We start from the raw sequence: 22,635 nt of genomic DNA, 5'->3' as shown, positions 1-22,635 counted from the left end.
GATGAAATATGAAGAAGAAAAACTGACTAAATTTGTTAAAAATGAAAAGTAACTAAAGTCACAAACATGAAAGAAAATTGGGTGATAGAAATGAGGAATACATTTGTAATGCTGTAAAATAAAGAAGTGGACAACTTTGGGAATGAAAAATGCAAAATATTACAAGAAGTAAATTTAATGGGTTACAGGGGAAATACAAAAAATGAATTTTATAACGTAAGTATTTGAAAAGTAGTGAAATATGAAATGTGAGGATATAGAGTAATGTTAACATAAATGGTACTAAATCTAAAAAAAAAAGAAAATATATCATTTTTGAGTGGTTAAAGCAGCTTTGCAACATATATGTAGTTTGGCAGACATTGGGTTCTTATCCAAATGTGAAAAGGAAAGATAAAAACAAAAAACAGGAGATGATGAGTGCTGGAGTTCTTTGAATAACACACATAACACATAGGTTCATACTAAGCTAACTGCCCTTGCGAGCCATTTTAAGCCTAGCAAATTATCCCTGATGAGACTCAAACCCTGCACCTTTTGTTTGTAAGGCAAACACCTTAACCATTAGGCCACCCTCCCAACTGTTTCTGATGAATGATCCAGAAATGTTAGAAAGGTTTGTAATGTTAAAATATTAAACTTTGCAAGCTACATCAAGGATGTGCTGTGAGTTGTGACCTATTGGTGAATGATAAACATATCAGTATGTCATTTATGCCAATATTTGTGTTAATAAATAGGTGTATGTATTAAACTCAGCAAATGTGGTAAATTAGGAAGGGATGCAACAGAAAAAAGAGGAAAAAAGTTGAATTGATGAATATGTTCTATTTATGCCATTGCCAATGTTAATAAATTGGTATATTAATCTGAGAGTATATCACTTTATGTAGAGTAATGCTGATAAATTTATGTAAACAAGAGGCATAAACAGCCCACAGGTAAATCAGGCAGAGGTGAAACAGAAAAAAAGCTGAGCTTCTGACATCATTTTAGTAAACAATGCAAAGGAGACACCAGAGAACTATAGATAAAGATGAAAAGATGGCAAAGCCCTTTCCCATCTTGGTTCTGACTGACTCAATACATTATAAGGATTTCGGTGTCTTCCTAGAACTAGGTGTGCATTGTAACAACCCCTGGTAAGAGTAGAGGATTGCAGCTTCTTGATCCTGAATTCATTTGAAGGATCAGAGTATCTGATGTTAAATGGATGGCAAAAATTGGGGTATAGGTTTGATTTTAATTGACCAGCTTCTGTGACGTTGAATACTCAGTCTTTAAATAACTGGAGGTGTGTGCAGTTTGGTGCTCTTTAGTGCTGAATTGCTCACATTGTCCTAACTGGCATACTGAAGAAGATATCAGGATACTAGTATGAGGGTACCACCCCCAGTCAGATTAAAGACTTGCACATGTCAGCCATCTAAGTTTGAATTCCTTTGTATGATCAGACTATAGTATATTTCTGATACTGCTTCACTAGCCTTTGAGTATTACCTTAGTAGTCAAACCAGATTTGCCTGTTTTTTTATTTCATTATTATTAGCTGTGCCTCATTTTAGCACTTTGTTGGTACCTAGTCGTTTGCTGTTCTGCTGTCATTTTATGCTTAAGATTTTCTATTCAGGGTATGTGTGTGTTTGTGTGTGTCTGTGTGTTTGTGTGTTTGTGTGTCAGTTTTAGCACTTTATTAATTGAATCCACTTTCATTACCAGCTGCTGCCTTATTCCTGACTGTGTCAGTATTTAGCTGTGACCATTCTTTTGTTGTTTATTGTCCTTTGCCGTGACCAAGGGTACATATTTCAAGTTCTCACTTGTCAGTACTATGATGTAGATTTTACTGGTGCCTAATCTTGCTTGCATTACTGCGGTTGTGTGTTTCCTTGCCTTGTGCTTATTGCAATCATAGTAGCTGTTAGTAGCTACTGCCATTCAGCTTCCACTCTTATTAACACACAATTCTTCTCTCAGTGTATAAATACCAAATTAATAATAAAATGAAAACATGCTTCCCTGTACTCAGTTAATTATTAAATCAACAACAGTTTAGAAAAAGAGACACATCACTTCCTCCAAAATAAATAGATTATGCATCTCTAATTTGTAAAATGCAATAGTTAATGTTAGAAAAAGCAGTTCACTTAAAAAGCAACAACTGATTTAAAAACTATTTGTCACAGACCATTACATAACACTATGAATGTGATAAATTAATAAATATATAGTATGTACATAAAAAATTCTTTTAAAATTCCTTTTAAATATTGTATACAGAATGATCAGTTTAAATATTAACCTAATAATAAAATCATTAGTAAACAATTTCTATGAATATTTAAAACCTCACATTGCACCTTAAAATGTATATGTTTTTCTTTCCCATCCCCAATGCATAATCCAAGTTAAAAATATTTTGTCTATATCTCTCATATCAGCTCTATCTATCACTATCATCTTTTGAAGTATTAGTAAGGGTACTGCAGCTCTGGCCTTGTTTTCTAAGCATGAAATAGCTGAAATAACTCTGGCTTAGTATAAATCTATGAATCAATGACCATAGAAAATGTTAGCAAAAATTAATACTTAATGAAATTAAGTAACTTAAGGCACTGTATGCATGAGTACTTGTCATGTAGAATGTTCCACCTTCTAACAGTGATGGATTTTATGATGGTCAATGATTTTTTGATGTTATAGAAAGTGATGCTATAGGGATTGGCTTTCCAGATCATAAAGCAACATATTTAACATATGTGGACATTAGCAGTGTACATGTTGATGATACAGTAGTTATATATCTTTAAATCAGTTACTTGTATGTAATTGAGCCTATGTACCATTTCCTTACACACCAAATTATATAATTTTGATACAAATGTATTCCATTTTGTGAATTATTCCTGTCCAAAAGTTAGCTTTACATCATTACAGCCATGTGTAAAGGCAAATTAGTCATATCAATTTGTGACATAAGAAATACTTATAAAAGTCCTGCATCTACCTTTATTATGTTATAATAAGCACACTTTTCATTCTTTTAAAGAAAACATTTTTCTTTCTTTCCTGAACTTTCCTTCATCTGTTTTGAAAACTGAGTGAACATGTCAGAAATAAAATGGGAACTGAGGCCTAATTAACACAAGTCACAGAGAATAAGGCTTGTATTAGGTTCAGCAAGATATCTGCTTCAGAACTAAATTAAAATTTATTTATTTATTTTACATTTGTTGACCAGAATAGTCTGTCTAGGTGCGAGCCCATTTTCAGCAGAGGCCCAGGTAGAAAAGCTCCAGTAAAACAAGAATAACATTGACAGGTATAGTTTTGGTTTTATATAGAATTTAACAAAAATATTTAGAGACAAAAAAGACAGCACAATATACAATAGGCACTTTCCTGAAAAGGAGAACGTTATTACAATATATTAAAGTCATGTTTATACATATATATATATATATATATATATATATATATATATATATATATGTAGAAGCACCAAAATGAATCTCCAGCACCAACAAACCCACAGTATTTCAAGAGAAAGGAAAAAATAAATGGAGAAGTAACAAAGCGATCTTCCAACAGTATTTATTCAGGCAAGTATCCCTGGCCGACAAACAGTCACCGCAAGCAAGAAACTCCAAACCAGTTTTGCCCCCTGGCATCATCAGTGGAATAGCAGTCTCTTGCACTCCATTCTTTATATACCCATTTTTTTAAATGTATGTAAATATATATACATCCTAAAAATATTACTTTAACAAACCTAAGGCAAACTACTTTTAAAGAAATTACAAAAAGCAAAAAGACTTTGAAAAAATACATGCTATTCAAATCAATACTTTTTAAAGATGTTCATTCAAACCAGGTTGTAAAATGCACCCAAATTTATAATCCAAAGTCTTTCTTTTTTATTTATAATAGTATGCCTATCAATTTCAGAAAAAAATTGTCCTCCATAGTGAATCAATACTTACAAAAACAAAATTTGCAGATGTATGTTCCGTTTTATGTTTGAAAAGGGCACTCCTTGTACGCTTACATTTAATGTCACTTAAATGTACTGCTGTCTTGCTCTTAAAAGACAGAGAGGTCTGTCCCACATAAAAGGCCCCACACTGGCATATTTTCATATAAACAATCCATTCACTTTGCACGTAATCAAATGTCTAATCTCAAAAACCTTTGAAGTATTACTAGAAGTAAATGACTTAGATTTCATAGTTTCATAGGTTCATAGGTTCATAGGTTGGTACTAGGCTATTGGCCCTAGGGCCTATACAAGCCTAGCCATAACAATTTCCTGGATATTTCTTCCCACAATATTTACTTCTCTGGACCCCTGTCTAGCAGGGTGACTGACATGATCCCCGGGGTGAATTTCCTATCTCCCATCCAATCATCAAGGTTCCTTTTGAAGAGGGCCAAGGAGACACTCTGCTGAAATGTATGGGCAGTCTATTCCAGAGTATGGGGAGTCTCTGGGTCAGGAACCTATCCATCCAGCATGTTTTGTTCATTGTGATGACAAGGTTTAGATCCCTGGAGTGTGTGGCTCTGAGGGATTGGGATTTCTTTAAGTGGAGCATGTCCAACAGCTCAGGGTTTGACATGGCCTTGTATGTTAAGCATAGATTGCCTCTGAGTAGACGATATGCCACAGAGTATAGCTGGAGTTTTTTTAGATGGTCAGCATATGGCATCTGCTTTAGGCCTGTGATTCTTTTAGTGAGGTAATTTTGAGGCCTTTCCCGCTGTTGCAGATGTCTTGTGAGGTACATACCAAATGGGGCATTATACTCTATAATGGGTCTAATGAGGGATGAGTACAGTGGGACGATGACCTCCTTTATTCTGGATGAAAAGCCCTTAGTGATGAGGTGTGCCACATAAAAGGATTTCCTGACTGTTGCGGCGATGTGGTTATGGAAAGTGAGACCACTGTCCACCTGTGTCCCTAAGTCTCTTATCACACTTTCGATGTTTAGTGTACTGCCACCTATGTGGTAATTCATGGGTACATGTTTTTTTCCAAAGGGGATAACTATACATTTCTTGGCATTAAGCTTGAGCCCATGGCTCTGGCACCAGGCATCTGTTTCTGTAAGGCCTTTTTGTAGAATATCCACATCATTTGGGGATTCAATAATGGCTCCCAGTTTGCAGTCATCTGCAAATTTGTTAGCCAGAGTCCCTTAGTGTTGGCCTGTACTTCAGAGAAGTAGATGCCAAACAAGAGTGGTCCCAGGACTGAACCCTGAGGTACTCCACTTGTCACTTGTCTGGAGCTGGATTTGGAGTCGGCTACTTTTACAGTCTGGGTTCTGTCAGTAAGCCAGTTGGCAACCCATCGAGTGATGTAGGGATTTATGCCCAGCTTAGTAAGTTTATCTATGATTCCATAGTGGGTGATGGTGTCGAAGGCCTTGGCAAGGTCCAGATAGGTTGTGTGGACAACCTTACCCTCATCCACAGCTCTGGAGACTGATTTGAAGAAATCAATCAGGTTCAGGAGACAAGATCGGCCCTTCACAAACCCAAACTGGGTGGGGTCCAGTGTTTAAAGGTTGCCAATGTCTTTGTTTATAAGTTCCATGATAATGCATTCCATGCCCTTGCAGATCAGGCTTGTCAGACTGATGGGACAGTAGTTCCCAGGATCCAAGGTGGATCCCCCCTTGTGGAGTGGGATAACTGTAGCTGTGCGCCACTCAGTGGGCATGAAGGCTGAGGTGTGGCTATGATTAAACATGGCACTTAGGTGAGGTGCCAGTTAATTTTGTAGTTCATGCAGTACACAGCCTGGGATGTCATCTGGTCCCATGGAAGCTGTATTCTTAGCTTTGGAGAGTGCAGTTTCTACCTGTGTGGCCGTGATTACCGGAATTTGGAAATCTTTTGGTATTGAGCTGGGTCCTTTAGGAGGTGAGAGGGGGGTGAAGTTGGCACTAAATCAATCTGCCAGGATATTGGCAATATCCTTGGGATCAGTATATTTAATGCCATTCTGTTGAAGCTCAGAGCAGATCTGAGCATTGCCATTTAGATTCTTGACATAACTATAGAATGCCTTGTGGTTGTCTTTGGAATCTTTGGCAATTTTATTTTTGTAACTAGCTTTTGAGGATTTTATGAGGGATCTCAGCTTCTTATTGAGGCTGGTGAGGGAGTTTTTTTGCATCCTGGGATTTTCTACTTTTCTGCACCAGTTTCTTCCTTCTGTTGTATAGTTTGTTTATAGCAAGGGACCACCAGATTGGCTTCTTTTTTTTTTGAGGAGAGCATCTTGGTTCTATTTGGGATGGCACGATTCATGCATGAGTGGATGTGCTCGTACAGTGCCTTAGTGTAAGATTCTGCAGTTGAACTTTCAGATCACGTTTGCATAGGTGTCATGAAGTTTGTCACTTCTGACTTCAGTAGCATGAAGTTAGCTTTGAAGAAGTTTTTTAAGGAGGTTTCCTTAGTGAGGGGTGGGGTGGGATGTGGATGTCAAGGGTGATTTGCTTATGGTCAGACCTGACCAATGAGGGGGTGACCACTGGTGTGGAGCATATATCTCCCATGCTGGTAATGACCAGGTCTAGGATATTGGAGCCCATGGTGAGATAATGGATTAGTTGATCCAGGGCATTGGAATTTATGAAATTCCAAGAACCGTTGGGAAAAGGAGTTGGCACCCAAGTAGCTTTCCCAGTTAATGGCAGGGTAGTTGAAATCACCCAGTATTAGGGTGTTTGGTTGTATCTTAATATTTTCCAGTATGTTTAAAAAGGTGTGGTGAGAATCCTGTGGCATGGTGGGGGATCTGTAACAAGCTACAATTTGGATTGCAGTCTTACCTAGTGTTAGTTGCACCTGGAGAATTTCAGATGCATTGTGTTGGGCAACTAGCCTGAAGGTGTGAATATCCTTGGTGAATATGGACACTCCTCCACCTTTAGTGTTTTGGTCTTACAGGGGTGCTCTCTGGAGCCGTGAATCAAGTCTGAGTTATTGCACAGATATCGATGCTCTCCATTTTTAGGAATGCCTAGAAAGAGTGCATTTTGAGGCTTAGACTTCTAGTATTGAGTAGCATTACCTTCAGATTTTGCATGCTTGTATCTGTTACGGTGGTGGTTTTGTCCTTTGAACCTTGCCTAAAAAAGGCACTATAGGGGTGGCAAGAGCTTTAGCCAGTAACCTTAATCCCAGGGGTGACAGGTGCAGACCATCTCTGGCAAAGCATTGTGGCTTGTTGATTATCTCTTCACAGGCAGACAGATACTGGATCCCCTTTGAATGACACCAGAAGCTTAGCCAATTGTTGAAGTCAATCATTTTGTCCTTATACTGTGGTATCATTCTGGGTGAAGGCAGGATGCTACTCAGGGCTAGGGTCATACCTGCCTGGACCACATGATCCAAGAGCTCTTCCATGTCTCTTTTCATGTAGTCCAGGGAGGTACGTCTCAAGTCATTCACTCCAGCGTGGACAATGACAGAGTCGTATTTGTACTTGTTGTGGAATGACTTGAGTGCATGGGTTATGTGGTGGATCCTAGCACCCGACAGGCAGCTGACTGTAATTTTCTCCTTGTTCAGCCTGGTGAGTGGGACATCAGTGTGCCTGACTACACAGTCACCTATGACTAAAGCGTTAGGTACATTGTCTTGCCTTAGGGGCTGTTGTTGGGTGACACACTGATGTTGTGAGCTATATGTCACTTTGGTTGTGACTGGTGTTTGTTTGCATTTCAGCTTAATGTTAAGGGCCTCCGCATACGTGGGTTTAATGTTTCTATGTGTGGTTGTTGATGGTGTGGGTTTTGAAGGTCTATGAGTTGCTTGAGGTGTAGTGCAGTTGTTAACCTTCTCCTCTTGACTGTCTAGCACAATCTTGGCTGGAGAGAGCCTTGCTTCCAGTTTGGCTATGTAAATGCATCTCTCGCAGGTTGTAGTGTTGGGTGGTAGGAGGAGTGGGTTGTCTGTGTACATGAGGCAGTTGCCGCATTGTCCCAGAATGCCCAGATTCACCAGGTGGACAGGAGAAATCACCAGAAGTTGACCCTTGGACATGCCTGTTTAGGTGATTTTATTAGAGCTGTTTTCCCTTACCTTTGCAAGGTACTTTGTATTTATAAGCTGTTTAGTGCCTGTGATTAATTTCTCCTTATTGACAAGGAGAGTTGAGTGCTTGTATCAGTTTCAGGCTTCCTAGTGATTTCCAGCAGGTTATAGAGCAAGTGCTAGTCACAGGGGTTCATATTGTAGTGCTACTACTGAGAAACCAGCTAATTCTAAGGGAAAATTTGAAGAGCAGACTTTCTGGCACCTGGAATAGTTTAACTGTAGCCTTGCGGTGCTGCACGATGCGAAAAATGAGCAAACACACACATTTTTAAGCCAGAAAGTTGAAAGGGATAGAAATTAGCCCAAAAAGGCTAATAAAATTACAATTTCAGAGCTGGAAACTACTCCTCTAGCGTTAGATAGGCAGTACAATGCTCACCAGTCCCACTAGTAGGCAGTAGGACTTCCCTCTGCCACAGCAAGGTCTGGATAGCTCTGAGCACAGAAAATAAAGCCCTGAGACAAGCAAAGCCTGGGATATGGACTGGCTAGGAAAGGTGGGAAACGAGCAAACAAGACAGCATTTATTTATTTATTTTTTGTTAAAACAGGCTAAACATTGCAGTAATACAGTAAATAAACACAGAAAAGGCTAACACACGAGTGTGTAGTCCTAAACAGTAAATGCAATTAAAACTCTACAAAATTAGCAATTTAAAACTTTTTAAATGAAGCGAGGCAAGTACACAACTGGAAAATGATTTAAGAGGCAGTAATACAGCAGAATAAGTAGCTAGTCTACATATACAGAAAAGTCTATATATACAGAAAAACAACTAAAACACACAATTCAGATGCAGTGCAACCTAGAGCACTTGCGTTGTAGCAATATTAAGGCAAATACAGTTATAATAAATGCTCTAAAATATATTCTATATTTCTAAAATGTTTGAGAAGCACAGTCAGAACACAAGGAGATTCAGGCAATTTTTTTTAACTTTACAATATGTGCAGTTCCCACAGGGATTGTGATACTGACCTCATATTTGTTGACATTCTTTTTTTTATACCATGATAAAAATTCACCAATATTCATATAACGTTTGTATCAATAACGGCAATGTTCTCCAAGACATTCGTCAAAAAATTCATCAGTTTTAGGAATGTGCCAATATTTATAATAATATTATGTAATTTATAGGTATTAGTACCATGTGTAGTTATTAACCTGGGTTTAGATTGTTCATTCTTAAATTCTACGTTCTGTGAATCATGCTGTACAAATTCTCTTTTTAATAAAAGTGCCTTTTGTTCCTCCTTTTTAATATGCTGTCTAGTATAACCGAGTTGAACAAATCTCTTTCCCATTTTATCTACTTCAATATATATATATATATATATATATATATATATATATATATATATATATATATATATATATATATATAGGTTCATAGGTTGATACTAGGCTATCTGCCCTAGGGCATTTACAAGCCTAGCCAGAGTGTGTTTGGCTTTCGCCACCCATTTTGATTAATTGACTGTGCCTCTGTATAGTAGGTCACTGAAGGTAGCCCTTTTAAGGTTAGTTTACTGTACCTCTGTCAAGCAGGGACACAGAAGAGATCCCAGGAGTAAACTTACGATCTCCCATCCACTCGTCAAGATTTCTCTTGAAGATGGTCAGTGAGGGGCTCTGCCTAACATGGATTGGGATTTTGTTCCAGAGTGAGGGGAGCCTCTGGGATATGAATCTGTCCCTCCAGCATGTCCTATTTATTTCTGTGCTGAGGTTCAAGTCCCTGGAGTGTGTAGCTCTAAGGGATTTGGATTTCCTGAGGTGAAGCATGTCCATTAATTCTGGGTTGGACATGGCTTTATACGTCAGACACAAATCGCCTCTGAGTAGGCAGTATGCAACTGAGTAGAGCTGGAGTTTCTTTAGCCGAGCTGCATAGGGCATCTGTTTGAGCCCCTTGATCCTCTTAGTGAGGTAGTTTTGGGGTCTTTCCAGTTGCTGCAGGTGTCGGGTAAGGTACATCCCAAATGGGGCATTGTATTCAATTATGGGCCTGATAAGTGATGAGTAGAGGGGCAGAACTACCTCTCTTGATCTAGATGTGAATCCTTTCATGATAAGGTGGGCTATATAGAAGGTCTTTCTAACCACTTTGGCAACGTGATTGTCAAAGGAGAGATTGCTATCTACTTGGGTCCCCAAGTCCCTAATTACTTCTTCCATACTTAATGGATTACCACCTATGTGGTAATTTGTGGGCACTTTGTTTTTCCCAAAGGGGATGACTATGCACTTTTTGGCATTTAGCTTTAGGCCATGGCTCTGGCACCAGTTATCCATCTCTGTGAGACCCTTTTGGAGGATGCTTGTGTCAGCTGGAGAGTCAATTACGGCACCCAGTTTACAGTCATCTGCGAACTTTGTCAGCCATAGTCCACCCGTGTTTGCCTGTACCTCTGAGAAATATATACCAAACAAGAGAGGTCCCAGGACTGAGCCTTGTGGGACGCCACTTGTAACTGGTTTAGAGTCTGACATGGCACCTGCTATTCTGACCATGTGGGTTCTATCCCTGAGCCAGTTTGCAACCCATCTTGTGACATAGGGGTTGATATTTAGGCTGGTGAGCTTATTTATGATGCCTGAGTGCGGTATTGTGTCGAAGCCTTTTGCAAGGTCCAGGTAGGCTGTGTGGACTACCTTCCCTTCATCTATGGCTTTGGTAACTGTTTCAAAGAAGTCGACCAGGTTCAAGAGGCAAGATCTGCCCTTAACAAAGCCAAATTGGGTAGGATCCAGTGTCTGGAGGTTCCCAATGTTTTTGTTTATGATTTCCATGATGATACGCTCCAGCTTTGCAGACCAGGCTAGTCAGGCTTATAGGGCGATAGTTTCCAGGGTCTGTTGTGGCACCACCTTTGTGGAGTGGGACCACTGTTGCTGTACGCCATTCCTTGGGTACATATCCTGTAGTAAGGCTGAGATTGAACAGTGACTTTATATGAGGCTTTAATTCTTCTTGGAGCACGTGTAAGACGCAGCCCGAGACACCATCTGGTCCCATTGATGCTGTGTTTTTTGCTTTGGAGAGGGCAACTCTCACCTGTGCATCTGTGATCTCAGGAAGGCTACACTCTGTAGGGATAGACATTTGCTCTTTTGGGGGGGAAGGGGGGGGAGTTTGCATTGAACCTTTCTGCCAGGATGTTGGCAATGTCTGTGGGTTCAGTGTATTTTTTGTCATTTTGCACTAACTCAGAGCATATCTGGAAGTTGCCTCCCAGGTTTCTGACATAACTAAAGAAGGCCTTGTGATTATCTTTAGTGTCTTGTGCAATTTTTCTTTCGAAGCTGGCCTTAGATGATTTTATGAGGGATTGTAGTTTCTTGCTAGTACTGATCAGAGATGCCTTCCCTTTTTGGGATTTTGCTCTATCATGTAGTAGTTTTCTCCTTCTGTTGTATAGTTTATTTATGGCCGGGGTCCACCAGATAGGTCTCCTGCCTTTGGAGGAGTGAGTCTTGGTTTTATTTGAGATAGCATGCTCCATGCATTCCTGTAGGTGTCCATAGAATGCTTTTGTAAAGGATTCTGCATTTTGGGCCGTGTTTTCCACTGGCTTGGGGGCTTTGAAGGATTCCACCTCGGCTTTGAGAAGTGTGAAGTTTGCTTTTGAGAAGTTCTTCACCATGGTTTTCTTGGCTAGGGGTGGGGACGGAATATGGATGTCCAGTGAGATTAGTTTATAGTCTGATCTTACCAATGAGGGGTATACCTCTGGTGTGGAACACAGAGACCCCATGTTGGTGATGACCAGATCCAATATGTTTTCCCCTCTTGTGGGAGTGGTGACCAGTTGTTCCATAGCATTTGAGTTTATAAATTCTAGGAACCGTTGGGTGAGGGTGTTTGGGCTTGAGTAGTTTTCCCAATCAATGTTTTGGTAGTTGAAGTCACCCAATATAATGGTGTTTGGAGAGACCTTCATATTCTCCAGTGTTCTCAGGGAAGCCGAGTGAGGTTCCTGTGTTTGGAGGGTGGTCTGTAGCAGGCTACGGACTGAAAGACAGTTTTGCCTACTGTTAGTTGCACATGGATGGTCTCTGATGCTTCGTGCAGTGCCACTAACCTGGAGGTGTGGGTATCTTTGATAAATATGGATACTTCCCCTCCTTTTGTGGTTTGGTCTGAGTTTTGGGGCCTGAAAGCATGGTATGAAGTATAACCTGTTAGTGCAGGGGTGCTCTCAGGAGCCTTGAACCAGGTTTCTGTTACTGCACAGATATCGATATTCTCCATACTGAGGAGAGTCTCGAGTGCGTGCATCTTGAGGTTTAGACTTCTGGTGTTGAGCAGCATTACCCTTAGCTTTTTTTTTTCTTTGTGTTGTCTATGGAGGTGGGTTTGTCTTTTGAGCCCTGCCTAAAAAAGGCACTATGGGGGAGGCAAGAGCCTTTGCCAGTATTCAAAAACCCAGGGGTGACAGATGCAAGCCGTCCCTAGCAAAGCAATGTGGCTTGTCGAGCATGTCATCCCAGGCTGACAGACACTGGATCCCCTTTGAATGACAGCAATACTTTAGCCAATTGTTAAAATTGATCATTTTGTCTTTATACTGTGGCATCATTCTTGGTGAGGATAAGATGCTACTCAAGGTCAGGGTCATATCGGCCTGGGCTACATGATCAAAGAGCTCCTCTATGTCTTTTTTCATGTAGTCCAGGGAGGTACATCTCAGGTCATCCACACCAGCATGGACAATGACAGAGTTATATTTGTACTTGCTTTGGAGTGACCTGAGTGCTTGTGTTATGTGGCAGATCCTGGCACCCGACAGGCAGCTTACAGTGACCTTCTCCTTGTTCAGTCTGGTGAGTGGGACGTCAGTGTGCCTGACAATAGAGTCACCTATTACAAGTGTATTAGGTGTGTTGTTTAGCCTTAACGGCTGTGACTGTGTGGCACACTGACTTTGTGAGCTATGTGCTATGTGGGTATTGTTTCATGGTAGGGGTTGCTTGGATGTCTGCTTTGGATGTCTCTGCTGCTTAGGCAGATTTTTATTTAGAGCCTCCGAGTATGTTTTTGTGTGTTTATGTGTTTGGTTGGCTGATGGTCTATGTGAGACATATTTTTTTTTTTTTTTTTTTTTTTGGGGGGGGTTCAGGGGTCCATCTTTAGTTGATTATTTGAGTATACTTTAATATGTGTACATATATATACCCTTATAAAAGAAAAGGAATTATCAAATTATACTCTTATTATAGGTAGCTGATAGTTGTTGTTAACAAGTGGGAATGGGGTCTATGCGGAGACTATACATTTTAGGGGATGAAATTGTATGTGGGCTTATATGGTATTTGCCTGGCTTGGCGCAGGAGCAGAGCCAGTTGTTATTGAGGTGGTCTTTGACCAAAGTTTTGAATTGCTGTAGGTTGGTAGCATTTAGGATGTGTTGGGGGATTGAGTTTCAAAGTTTTGAAAAGTGGTGGGAGTAGAGGGTGTCCCCGACTTTGTTCCTTTTAGATACTTGGAGGAGTGTTTTGTGTGAGGATTGTAATTGCCAAGTGTTGGCATATGGTTGGAGTAATTTTTGTAGGGCTGGGGTTCTGTTTGGCTGGTATATCAGTTGGTGGGTAAAGACAAGTTGGGTATTGGTTAGTTGTTGTGAGAGTTCTAGCCAATTTATTTGTTGTAGAACAGAGCAGTGGTGACCTATATGGGGAGCTAGTGGCAAACTTGGTTATTTTATTGTAGGCTGATTCGAGTTTGGTAAGGTCAATTTTGTTAAGGTTTGTAAAGATGGGAGAAGTGTAGAGAACAGTAGATAAGAGATGAGCCCTGGTGATACTTAATCTAGATTGGATAGTTAGGAAAGGATTAATTCGGTAAAGACAGCCTAGTTCGATATGTGCTTTTTTAATGGTTTGAGAGAGGTGTAAGTCAAATTTTAATTTGCTATCAATTGTGACACCTAGTAATTTGGTATGTGAGCTGGTGTTTATGATTGTGTTGGAGGAGTGGATTTGAAAAGTGACTGAGGGATTGGGTGTTTTGGTGGGGAGAAAAAGCATTAGTTTGGTCTTGTTTGGGTTCAGTATGAGGTTAGTGTTAGTTATCCAGGATTCTATTTCTAGGAGGAGTTGTTGTGCTATAGCCTGTAGTTGTGTTAAAGAGGGAGTGGAGCATATCAGAGAAGAGTCATCTGCATTTTGGATCACTGAGGCGAGATATGTGGATTTATGGAGTTGATTTATGAAGATGGTAAAAAGTAAGGAGCCTAATATGGAGCTTTGTGGAACTCTGTTAACAGGGAGCAAAGATGATAGCTCCTGTTGCCATCTAACATCCTGCTGGTGTGTTAGATAGCTGTGGAACCAAGCTAGGGACGAATGACTGAGATGTAATGTGGCCAATTTTGACAGCAGTTTTTGGTGTGAAACTGTGTCAAATGCCTTTGAGAGATCTAGAAAGATGGATGAGACATTTATTCTGATTTCTGTGTTCATTTTTTATGTTAGTAAAACTGAGGAGGCCAGTTATTTTACATTAAGAGGGTTCATGGTCTGCACTCTTGTGGGAGGAGAGGCTGGACTCTGCCCTTCTGAGCTGGGAATTTCTGGTTAAAGGCTTATAGTGCCTGCATATTTGAACTGTTTCTTACTGAAATTGGTACACCTTGTTTGCTGTAGCATTGACTAGATCCAGGCCTGCTGAATCTAGCTTTGTTTGTATAACTTGAGCACTAATCCAGGCATTCTTTAAAGTATTCAATTGTATTTATTACTGCTTGGTAGTAACTTGATTAAAGTGTAGCTATCATTCTATGTCTTTTGGATTAAGCACTTGGGCTTCAGACCAGTTGTTTTACATTAGGAAGGTTTGTGGCCTGCACTGTGGTGGCAGGACAGGTAGCTTACATCCTTCTAAGTTGGGAACTGCTGATTGAGGGCTCAGTGTCTGTTATTCTAAAAGTGTATTAGTTCTGGTTTAAGCACTTGGGCTTCAGACCAGTTATTTTACATTAAGAAGGTTTGTGATCTGCACTCTTGTGGGAGGAGAGGCTGGACTCTGCCCTTCTGACCTGGGAATTTCTGGTTAAAGGCTTATAGTGCCTGCATATTTTAACTGTTTCTTACTGAAATTGGTACACCTTGTTTGCTGTAGCATAGACTAGATCCAGGCCTGCTGAATCTAGCTTTGTTTGTATGCTTGTTGTTTCCCTGAAACGCTAATTCCACCTAAAATGCAGCTTTTCAGTGCTGCTGTGGATCCCTAGTGATATCTGCATTGCTTACTGTACTTATTTCCTTGTTTCACTTGAAAGAAAGTTACTGTTTGTCGTTTTTGCATTTAAGTTACCTGTAACGCATTGCATTTAAGTTACCTGGCACTTGCTCACTAAGTCAGCACTAAAAAATTAAAAGCACTACACCCTCACAAACTCCCCTTGAGTACCTTGTTCTCCATTGGCCCTTTTTTCAGTTATAAAGGAATTCCCAATACTATTCTAGCATGTCCAAAGGCAGTTGTCAATCTCCTCTCCGGTCCAGCTGGTGAATCTGGGAATATTGAGGCAATGTTACAAATGCCTCATGTACACAGACAACCCTCTCCTCCTCCCAACAAATTCAAACACATCTGAGTGATGCAACCATATAGCCAAACTGGAGGCTAAGCTCTCTCAACTCAGTACTGGCATAGAAGGAGGAGAAGGAAACCACACTCACTACAATTCCAGTCTCACATAGACCTACCACAACAGCAAACCAAACACATAAACACACAAAAACATACTCGGAGGCTCTAAATAAAAATCTGCCTAAGCAGCAGAGACCTCCAAAGCAGACACCCAAGCAACCGCTACCCCAAAACAAAGCACATGCAACACATAGCTCACAAAGCCAGTGTGCCGAACAGTCACAGCCCTTAAGACTAAACAACACACCTGATACACTTGTAATAGGTGATTCTATCATCAGGCACACTGACGTCCCGCTCACAAGGCTGAACAAGGAGAAGGTCACGGTGAGCTGCCTGTCAGGCGCTAGGATCCGCCACATAACACAAGCACTTAGGTCACTCCAAGGCAAGTACAAATATGACTCAGTCATTGTCCATGCTGGTGTGAATGACCTGAGACATACCTCCCTTGACTACATGAAAAGAGACATAGAGGAACTCTCTGAGCATGTAGCCCAGGCCGGTATGACATTGACCTTGAGTAGCATCTTATCCTCACCAAGAATGATGCCACAATATGAAGACAAGATGATCAATTTCAACAATTGGCTTAAGTATTGGTGTCATTTAAAGGGGATCCAATGCCTGTCAGCCTGGGATGACATGCTCGACAAGCCACGATGCTTCGCTAGGGACGGCTTGCACCTGTCACCCCTGGGCTTTCGGATATTGGTAAAGGCTCTTGCTACCCCCATAGTGCCTTTTATAGGCAAGGCTCAAAAGACAAACCCACCTCCATAGGTATCACAGGGGATAAGAAACTAAGAGTAATGCTACTCAATGCCAGAAGTCTAAACCTTAAGATGCACGCACTCGAAACTCTCCTTAGCACGGAGAACATTGATATCTGTGCAGTAACAGAAACCTGGTTCAAGTCTCCCGAGAGCACCCCAGCACTACCAGGTTATACCTCATACCATGCTTTTTGGCCCCAAAACTTGGACCGAACCACAAAAGGAGGGGGGGGGTATCAATATTCGTCAAAGATACCCACACCTCCAGGTTGGTGGCACAGCACGAAGCATCAGAGACTATCCATGTGCAACTAACAGTGGGTAAAACTGCCTTCCAGTTTATAGCCTGCTACAGACCACCCTCCCAAACCCAGGAACCCCACTTGGCCTTCCTGAGAACACTGGAAAATATGAAGGTCTCTCCAAACACCATTTTATTGGGTGACTTCAACTACCCAAACATAGACTGGGAGCATTACTCTAGCGCCAACACCCTAGCCCAAAGGTTCCTAGAATTTATAAACTCAAATGCTATGGAACAACTTGTTACCACTCCCACAAGAGGGGAAAACATACTGGACCTGATCATCACCAACATGGGAACTCTATGCTCCAGACCAGAAGTGTATCCCTCACTGGTAAGATCAGATCATAAACTAATCTCACTGGATATTCACATCCCGACCACAACCCCTGCCCAGAAAACCACAGTGAAAAACTTCTCTAAAGCAAATTTCACACTCCTCAAAACCGAGGTGGAATCCTTCAAAGCCCCCGGGCCTGTGGAAAATACGGCCCAGACCGCAGAATCCTTTATAAACGCATTCTATGAACACCTTCAGGAATGCATGGATCATGCAATCCCAAATAAAACCAAGACCCAATCCTCCAAAGGCAGACTTCCTGTCTGGTGGACCACAGCCATAAACAAACTATACAATAGAAGGAGGAAGCTACTACATGATAGAGCAAAATCCCAAAAAGGGAAGGCATCTCTGATCAGTATTAGCAAAAAACTACGGGCACTCATAAAATCGTCTAAAGCCAGCTTTGAGAGAAAAATTGCACAGGACACTAAGGATAATTACAAGGCTTTCTTTAGTTATGTTAGGAACCTGGGTGGGAATTCCCAGATATGCTCAGAATTAGTCCAAAATGACAAAAACTACACCGAACCCACAGACATTACCAACATCCTAGCTGACAGGTTCAGAGCAAACTTCTCCCCCCCCCCCCACCAAAAGGGCAAATATCTATCCCAGCAGAGTGCTGCCCCCTGGCATCTCAGATGCTCAGGTAAGAGCCGCACTCTCCAAAGGAAAAAACACAGCATCAATGGGACCAGACGACGTCCCGGGCTGCGTCCTACATGAACTCCAAGAAGAGCTAAACCCAAACATAAAACTACTGTTCAATCTCAGCCTTACTCCAGGATATGTACCCAAAGAGTGGCGTACAGCAACAGTGGTCCCTCTCCACAAAGGAAGTGCCTCAACGGTTCTGGAAACTATTGTCCCATAAGCCTGACTAGCTTGGTCTGCAAAGCCATGGAAAAGATCATCATGGACCTCATAAATAAAGATATTGGGGACCTACAGACAATGGATCCTACCCAGTTCGGCTTTGTTAAGGGCAGATCCTGCCTCTTAAACCTGGTCAATTTCTTTGAAACAGTCATCAAGGCCATTGACGAGGGGAAGGTGGTCCACACAGCCTACATGGACCTCGCAAAAGCCTTCGATACAATACCCCACTCGAGCATTATAGATAAGCTCACCAGCTTAAATATAAAACCCTATGTCACTAGATGGGTTGCAAACTGGCTCAAGGACAGAACCCACATGGTTAGAATTGCTGGAGCCATGTCAGACTCCAAACCAGTTACAAGTGGCATCCCACAAGGCTCAGTCCTGGGACCTCTCTTGTTCGGTATATATTTCTCGGAAGTACAGGCCAACACGAAAGGACTGTGGCTGACCAAGTTCACAGATGACTGCAAACTGGGCGCCATAATCGACTCTCCATCTGACACAAACATCCTCCAAAAGGGCCTCATAGAAACAGACAACTGGTGCCAGAGCCATGGCCTCAAGCTAAACGCCAAAAAGTGCATAGTCATCCCATTTGGCAAAAACAAACTGCCCACAAATTACCACATAGGTGGTAATCCATTAAGTACAGAAGAAGTAATTAGGGAACTGGGGACCTAAGTTGATAGCAATCTCTCATTTGACAACCACGTGGCCAAAGTGGTTAGAAAAACATTTTATATAGCCCACCTAATCATGAAGGGATTCACATCTAGATCAGGGGAGGTCATCGTGCCTCTTTACTCATCCCTTATCAGGCCCATAATTGAGTACAATGCCCCTTTTGGGATGTACCTTACCAGACACCTGCAGCAACTGGAAAGACCCCAAAAGTACCTCACCAAGAGGATCAAAGGGCTCAAACAGATGCCATATGCTGCCCGGTTAAAAAAAACTCCAGCTCTACTCAGTGGCATACCACCTGCTCAGAGGCGATCTATGCCTGACGTATAAAGCCATGTCCAACCCGGAATTAATGGACATGCTTCACCTCAGAAAATCCAAATCCCATCGAGCTACGCACTCGAGAGACTTGAACCTCAGCACTGAAATAAATAGGACATGCTGGAGGGACAGATTTATAACCCAGAGGCTCCCTTCACTCTGGAATAAAATCCCAGTCTAAGTTAGGCAGAGTCCCTCACTGACTCTCTTCAAGAGGAATCTTGATGAGTGGATGGGAGATCGTAGGTTTACCCCAGGTATCACTTTTGTGTCACTGTTAGACAGAGGCACAGTATACTAACCTCGAAAAAGGGCATAGCAAAATTCATTTAAAATGGAAATAGAAATAATGTGTCTCCAGTCTCTCAAACATTCTTTTTATTCCTTTTGCTAAATCATTTAGCAATTGCATGCATATTATAGTGTTTGTAGCATACACTTCCTGATGTACTTATAGCTACTATCAACCTAAGAGAAAGGAACACTCCTTGAAGCATATTGCAGCCACTATGAAAGTTCCATCTTCATGAAAAGACTCATTCCATTTCTGTGTGCAACTATCAGTTTGAGCCTAATTGTTTTGAAAAGAAATGGAGTTCTTACTTAAAGGTAGTATGGAACTTTTTCATTCCTAAAGGCAATGTTTTGTAATATAACAATATTTATATATATATATATATATATATAGAGAGAGAGAGAGAGAGAGAGAGAGAGAGATTCCCTTCACAAATTTGAAGTTTCAAATCAAACTTTTGAAACTTTGAACATTTTAAATGGAGATCACCATACAGCATGGCATGGGTAATTTACTGTTTTCCTCCCTGTGTTGTGATCTCAGAGTTGGAATATTTATTTATCAGGGGGGTGTGGGGGTGCAGGGTGACTTGTCCCCTTGCAAAATACTTAATTGTTTTTTGTTTTTTTTTTTACAGTTTTGAAGTTTCACAACTTAGATCTTAGTGTCTCAACCTTTTGCAGTTCGAAGTTTTGAAACTTTGAGCTTGTGAAGTAGATCCATGTATATTTTATATATGTATATATATATATATATATATATATATATATATATATATATATATATATATATATATATATATATATATATATATATATATATATATATATATATATATATATACACATATATATATATATATATATATATATATGTGTGTGTGAGTGTGTGTTTGTATGTATGCATTGCTCTATATGTATATATAAATATATATATGTATGTATATATATATATATATATATATATATATGTGTGTGTGTGTGTGTGTGTGTGTGTGTGTGTGTGTGTGTATGGAAATAAAAGCAGTTTCAGCTTTCACACATTCACCAAAACATCCCTTACAGAAACATATATGTATACACACATAAACACACACTTGACTCATGCACATGAACAGACAAACACACATTCACCCTTCCTTTGCATGCCATAGGGACACAGGTTCAATATAGGTACTTACTCTTGTTGTATATTTGCAGGGCAGAAAACTGGAGTTGTGACATGTGCCATCTTAGGTAAGCCAACAGGTTGATGTTGCCACCTCTGCAGAGTCTAATGACTATGATGAGAAACAGATACCCGAGTCATAGTCCGATGACACAATTATGCTGTCAGTCTTCATCCTGGCAAAACATCTGTCACTGGTACAAAGTGAAAATGTGACCACAGTTGCAGAAAGGGACTCCAGTGACTCCAAGCAGTAATATTGCTCTCCTGTGTCCATAAAATACACTCAGGAGGCAGTCACTGGAAACAAGCTCCAACTTTTAATGGTGCTTCTAGTACCTTGGCAAACAGCCTTCAAGGAATAACATAAGCCACCAGCCATTCCCATTTTATGGCAAACTGCTCCAATTAAACAATCATCTCATCACCCAATAATCTACTACAAGAACCTGCTTAAACAAACATATCCTTATTTTTCCATATACAATAAGTTACAAAACATCATATATAAATATTATAACTTATACATTTAAATTCACATCTAGATTCATGCCTTTAGGATTTTTAGAAGCACCATTAAAAGTTGAAGTTTGTTTCCAGCAACTGCTTCCTGGGTATATTTTTTGGATATACTGTGTTGCTGTGCGTTTAGATTTCTTCTGTGTCCATAGCAGATGATACACTGTCTCAAACTTTGGTTTACCAGTGAGGCTGTGGAGTGTTTCTGCTCACTTATCCCTCTGGGGTAGGGGCAGACAATCAAATTTTTATCACTGTACTTATTTTGCAACATAGTTTAGTATAGACAGCTTAGTTATTGTTTTCATAAGGCATGCATTGCATTACATTACTATGATAGTTCATTTCAGTAATTAGTCATTCCCCTTATATGACATCTGAAATCTTTATAAGAGTTATCATTTTGAAGATGTCATTTACATGCATACAGAATTTCACTATATTTTGTTGATGTCAGGAATCAGTAAGCCTATCAAATCTGATGTTTAAGCGCATTCAGAAGCACAAGTGTACTGAACCTAGCTAAATGTGTTATGATCAAATGAATTCAAGCGAAAAAATGCAACAAGAAATATAATAACATTTTAGATCTTTTATTTTCTATCTTAGGAATGAATTCATATTAAAAGCCCTAATATCACTTACAAAGGTTCCAGTATGCTTTTCTACTTCACAGAAAGTAATGCAATCTGGTATACCAGAATGACCACCTCCTTGAATTATACACTGCATTCCTCATAGAGAAACATAATTACATTTCAAAGTTTCTGATCAGATCTTTGCAACTGAACACCAAAATCACAATTTCAGCTAACAAATGCATTTTGCAGTGAGATTTCAAACAAATCTGTTATTCCATTCACTTGTGTATAAATAGGCAGTTTTAAAAAGGACTCATACAGTAGGCCTGATTCCAAGAGTTGATCTCTATGTAAGTCTGCCTGATTCAGAAAGACCTGTTCTCAATGTAAGTGATTTACTTCAGGGTAAGGTATTTCTATAAATAGGGTTATTATGGAGACCAGATTCCAAAATACCTACACTCAGCCTGCTTTCATTGTAAGTGGTCAGTTACACTGAGGGCAAGTCTTTCTGAAGCTGGGCCAATGAACTTACACTGGGAGCTAGTCTTTTTTGAAGCGGGGCTCATGCATCCTGTTGTACTTTAGATCACTTTAACCTCCCAATCAGCTTTATCTAGAATCGTCCATGTAAATGTGCTTTTCACCATAATATTTACTTACAGTTTTTTCATCGTTTTCAAAGGCCTCTCTTGCTTCTTCTTTGATGCATACTTCTTCTATACATTCCCTTTCTATGTTACCAGGCTTAAATTCTTCAAAAAGACTATTGGCACGTTTCTGCCTATTCAGTATTGTACTGGCACTCTCCTTATTCAAAAATACTGGAAAGGAAAGAAAATCAAGTTATCATAAAAAAAAAAAAAAAAAATCACAGTATTCCTACAAAACCTGTAACTTACTTTCTTTGTTATTAAGCAATATTTTGAAGGATTCAAAATAGATTTTATGCAAGCTTGTACAACATTTTTTTGTATGTTA

At 40.2% G+C, this 22,635-nt stretch overlaps 1 protein-coding gene across 1 annotated transcript in view; it reads right to left on the bottom strand.

Moving 5' to 3' along the window:
- F10 (coagulation factor X) overlaps positions 1–22,635 on the bottom strand; it is a 539,902-nt gene that overhangs the window by 403,822 nt on the left and 113,445 nt on the right. The window contains exon 3 of the mRNA XM_044072640.1: positions 22,318–22,478. Coding sequence (XP_043928575.1) covers positions 22,318–22,478 — 161 coding nt within the window. The remainder of the gene's footprint in view (positions 1–22,317; positions 22,479–22,635) is intronic.

This window comes from Protopterus annectens, chromosome 5.part0 (assembly GCF_019279795.1).
Source record: "Protopterus annectens isolate FY-2018-M chromosome 5.part0, PAN1.0, whole genome shotgun sequence".
Lineage (NCBI taxonomy): Eukaryota > Metazoa > Chordata > Ceratodontiformes > Protopteridae > Protopterus > Protopterus annectens.
Note: the sequence above shows the minus strand (reverse complement) of the source record. Positions and strands in the feature narration are given on the sequence as shown.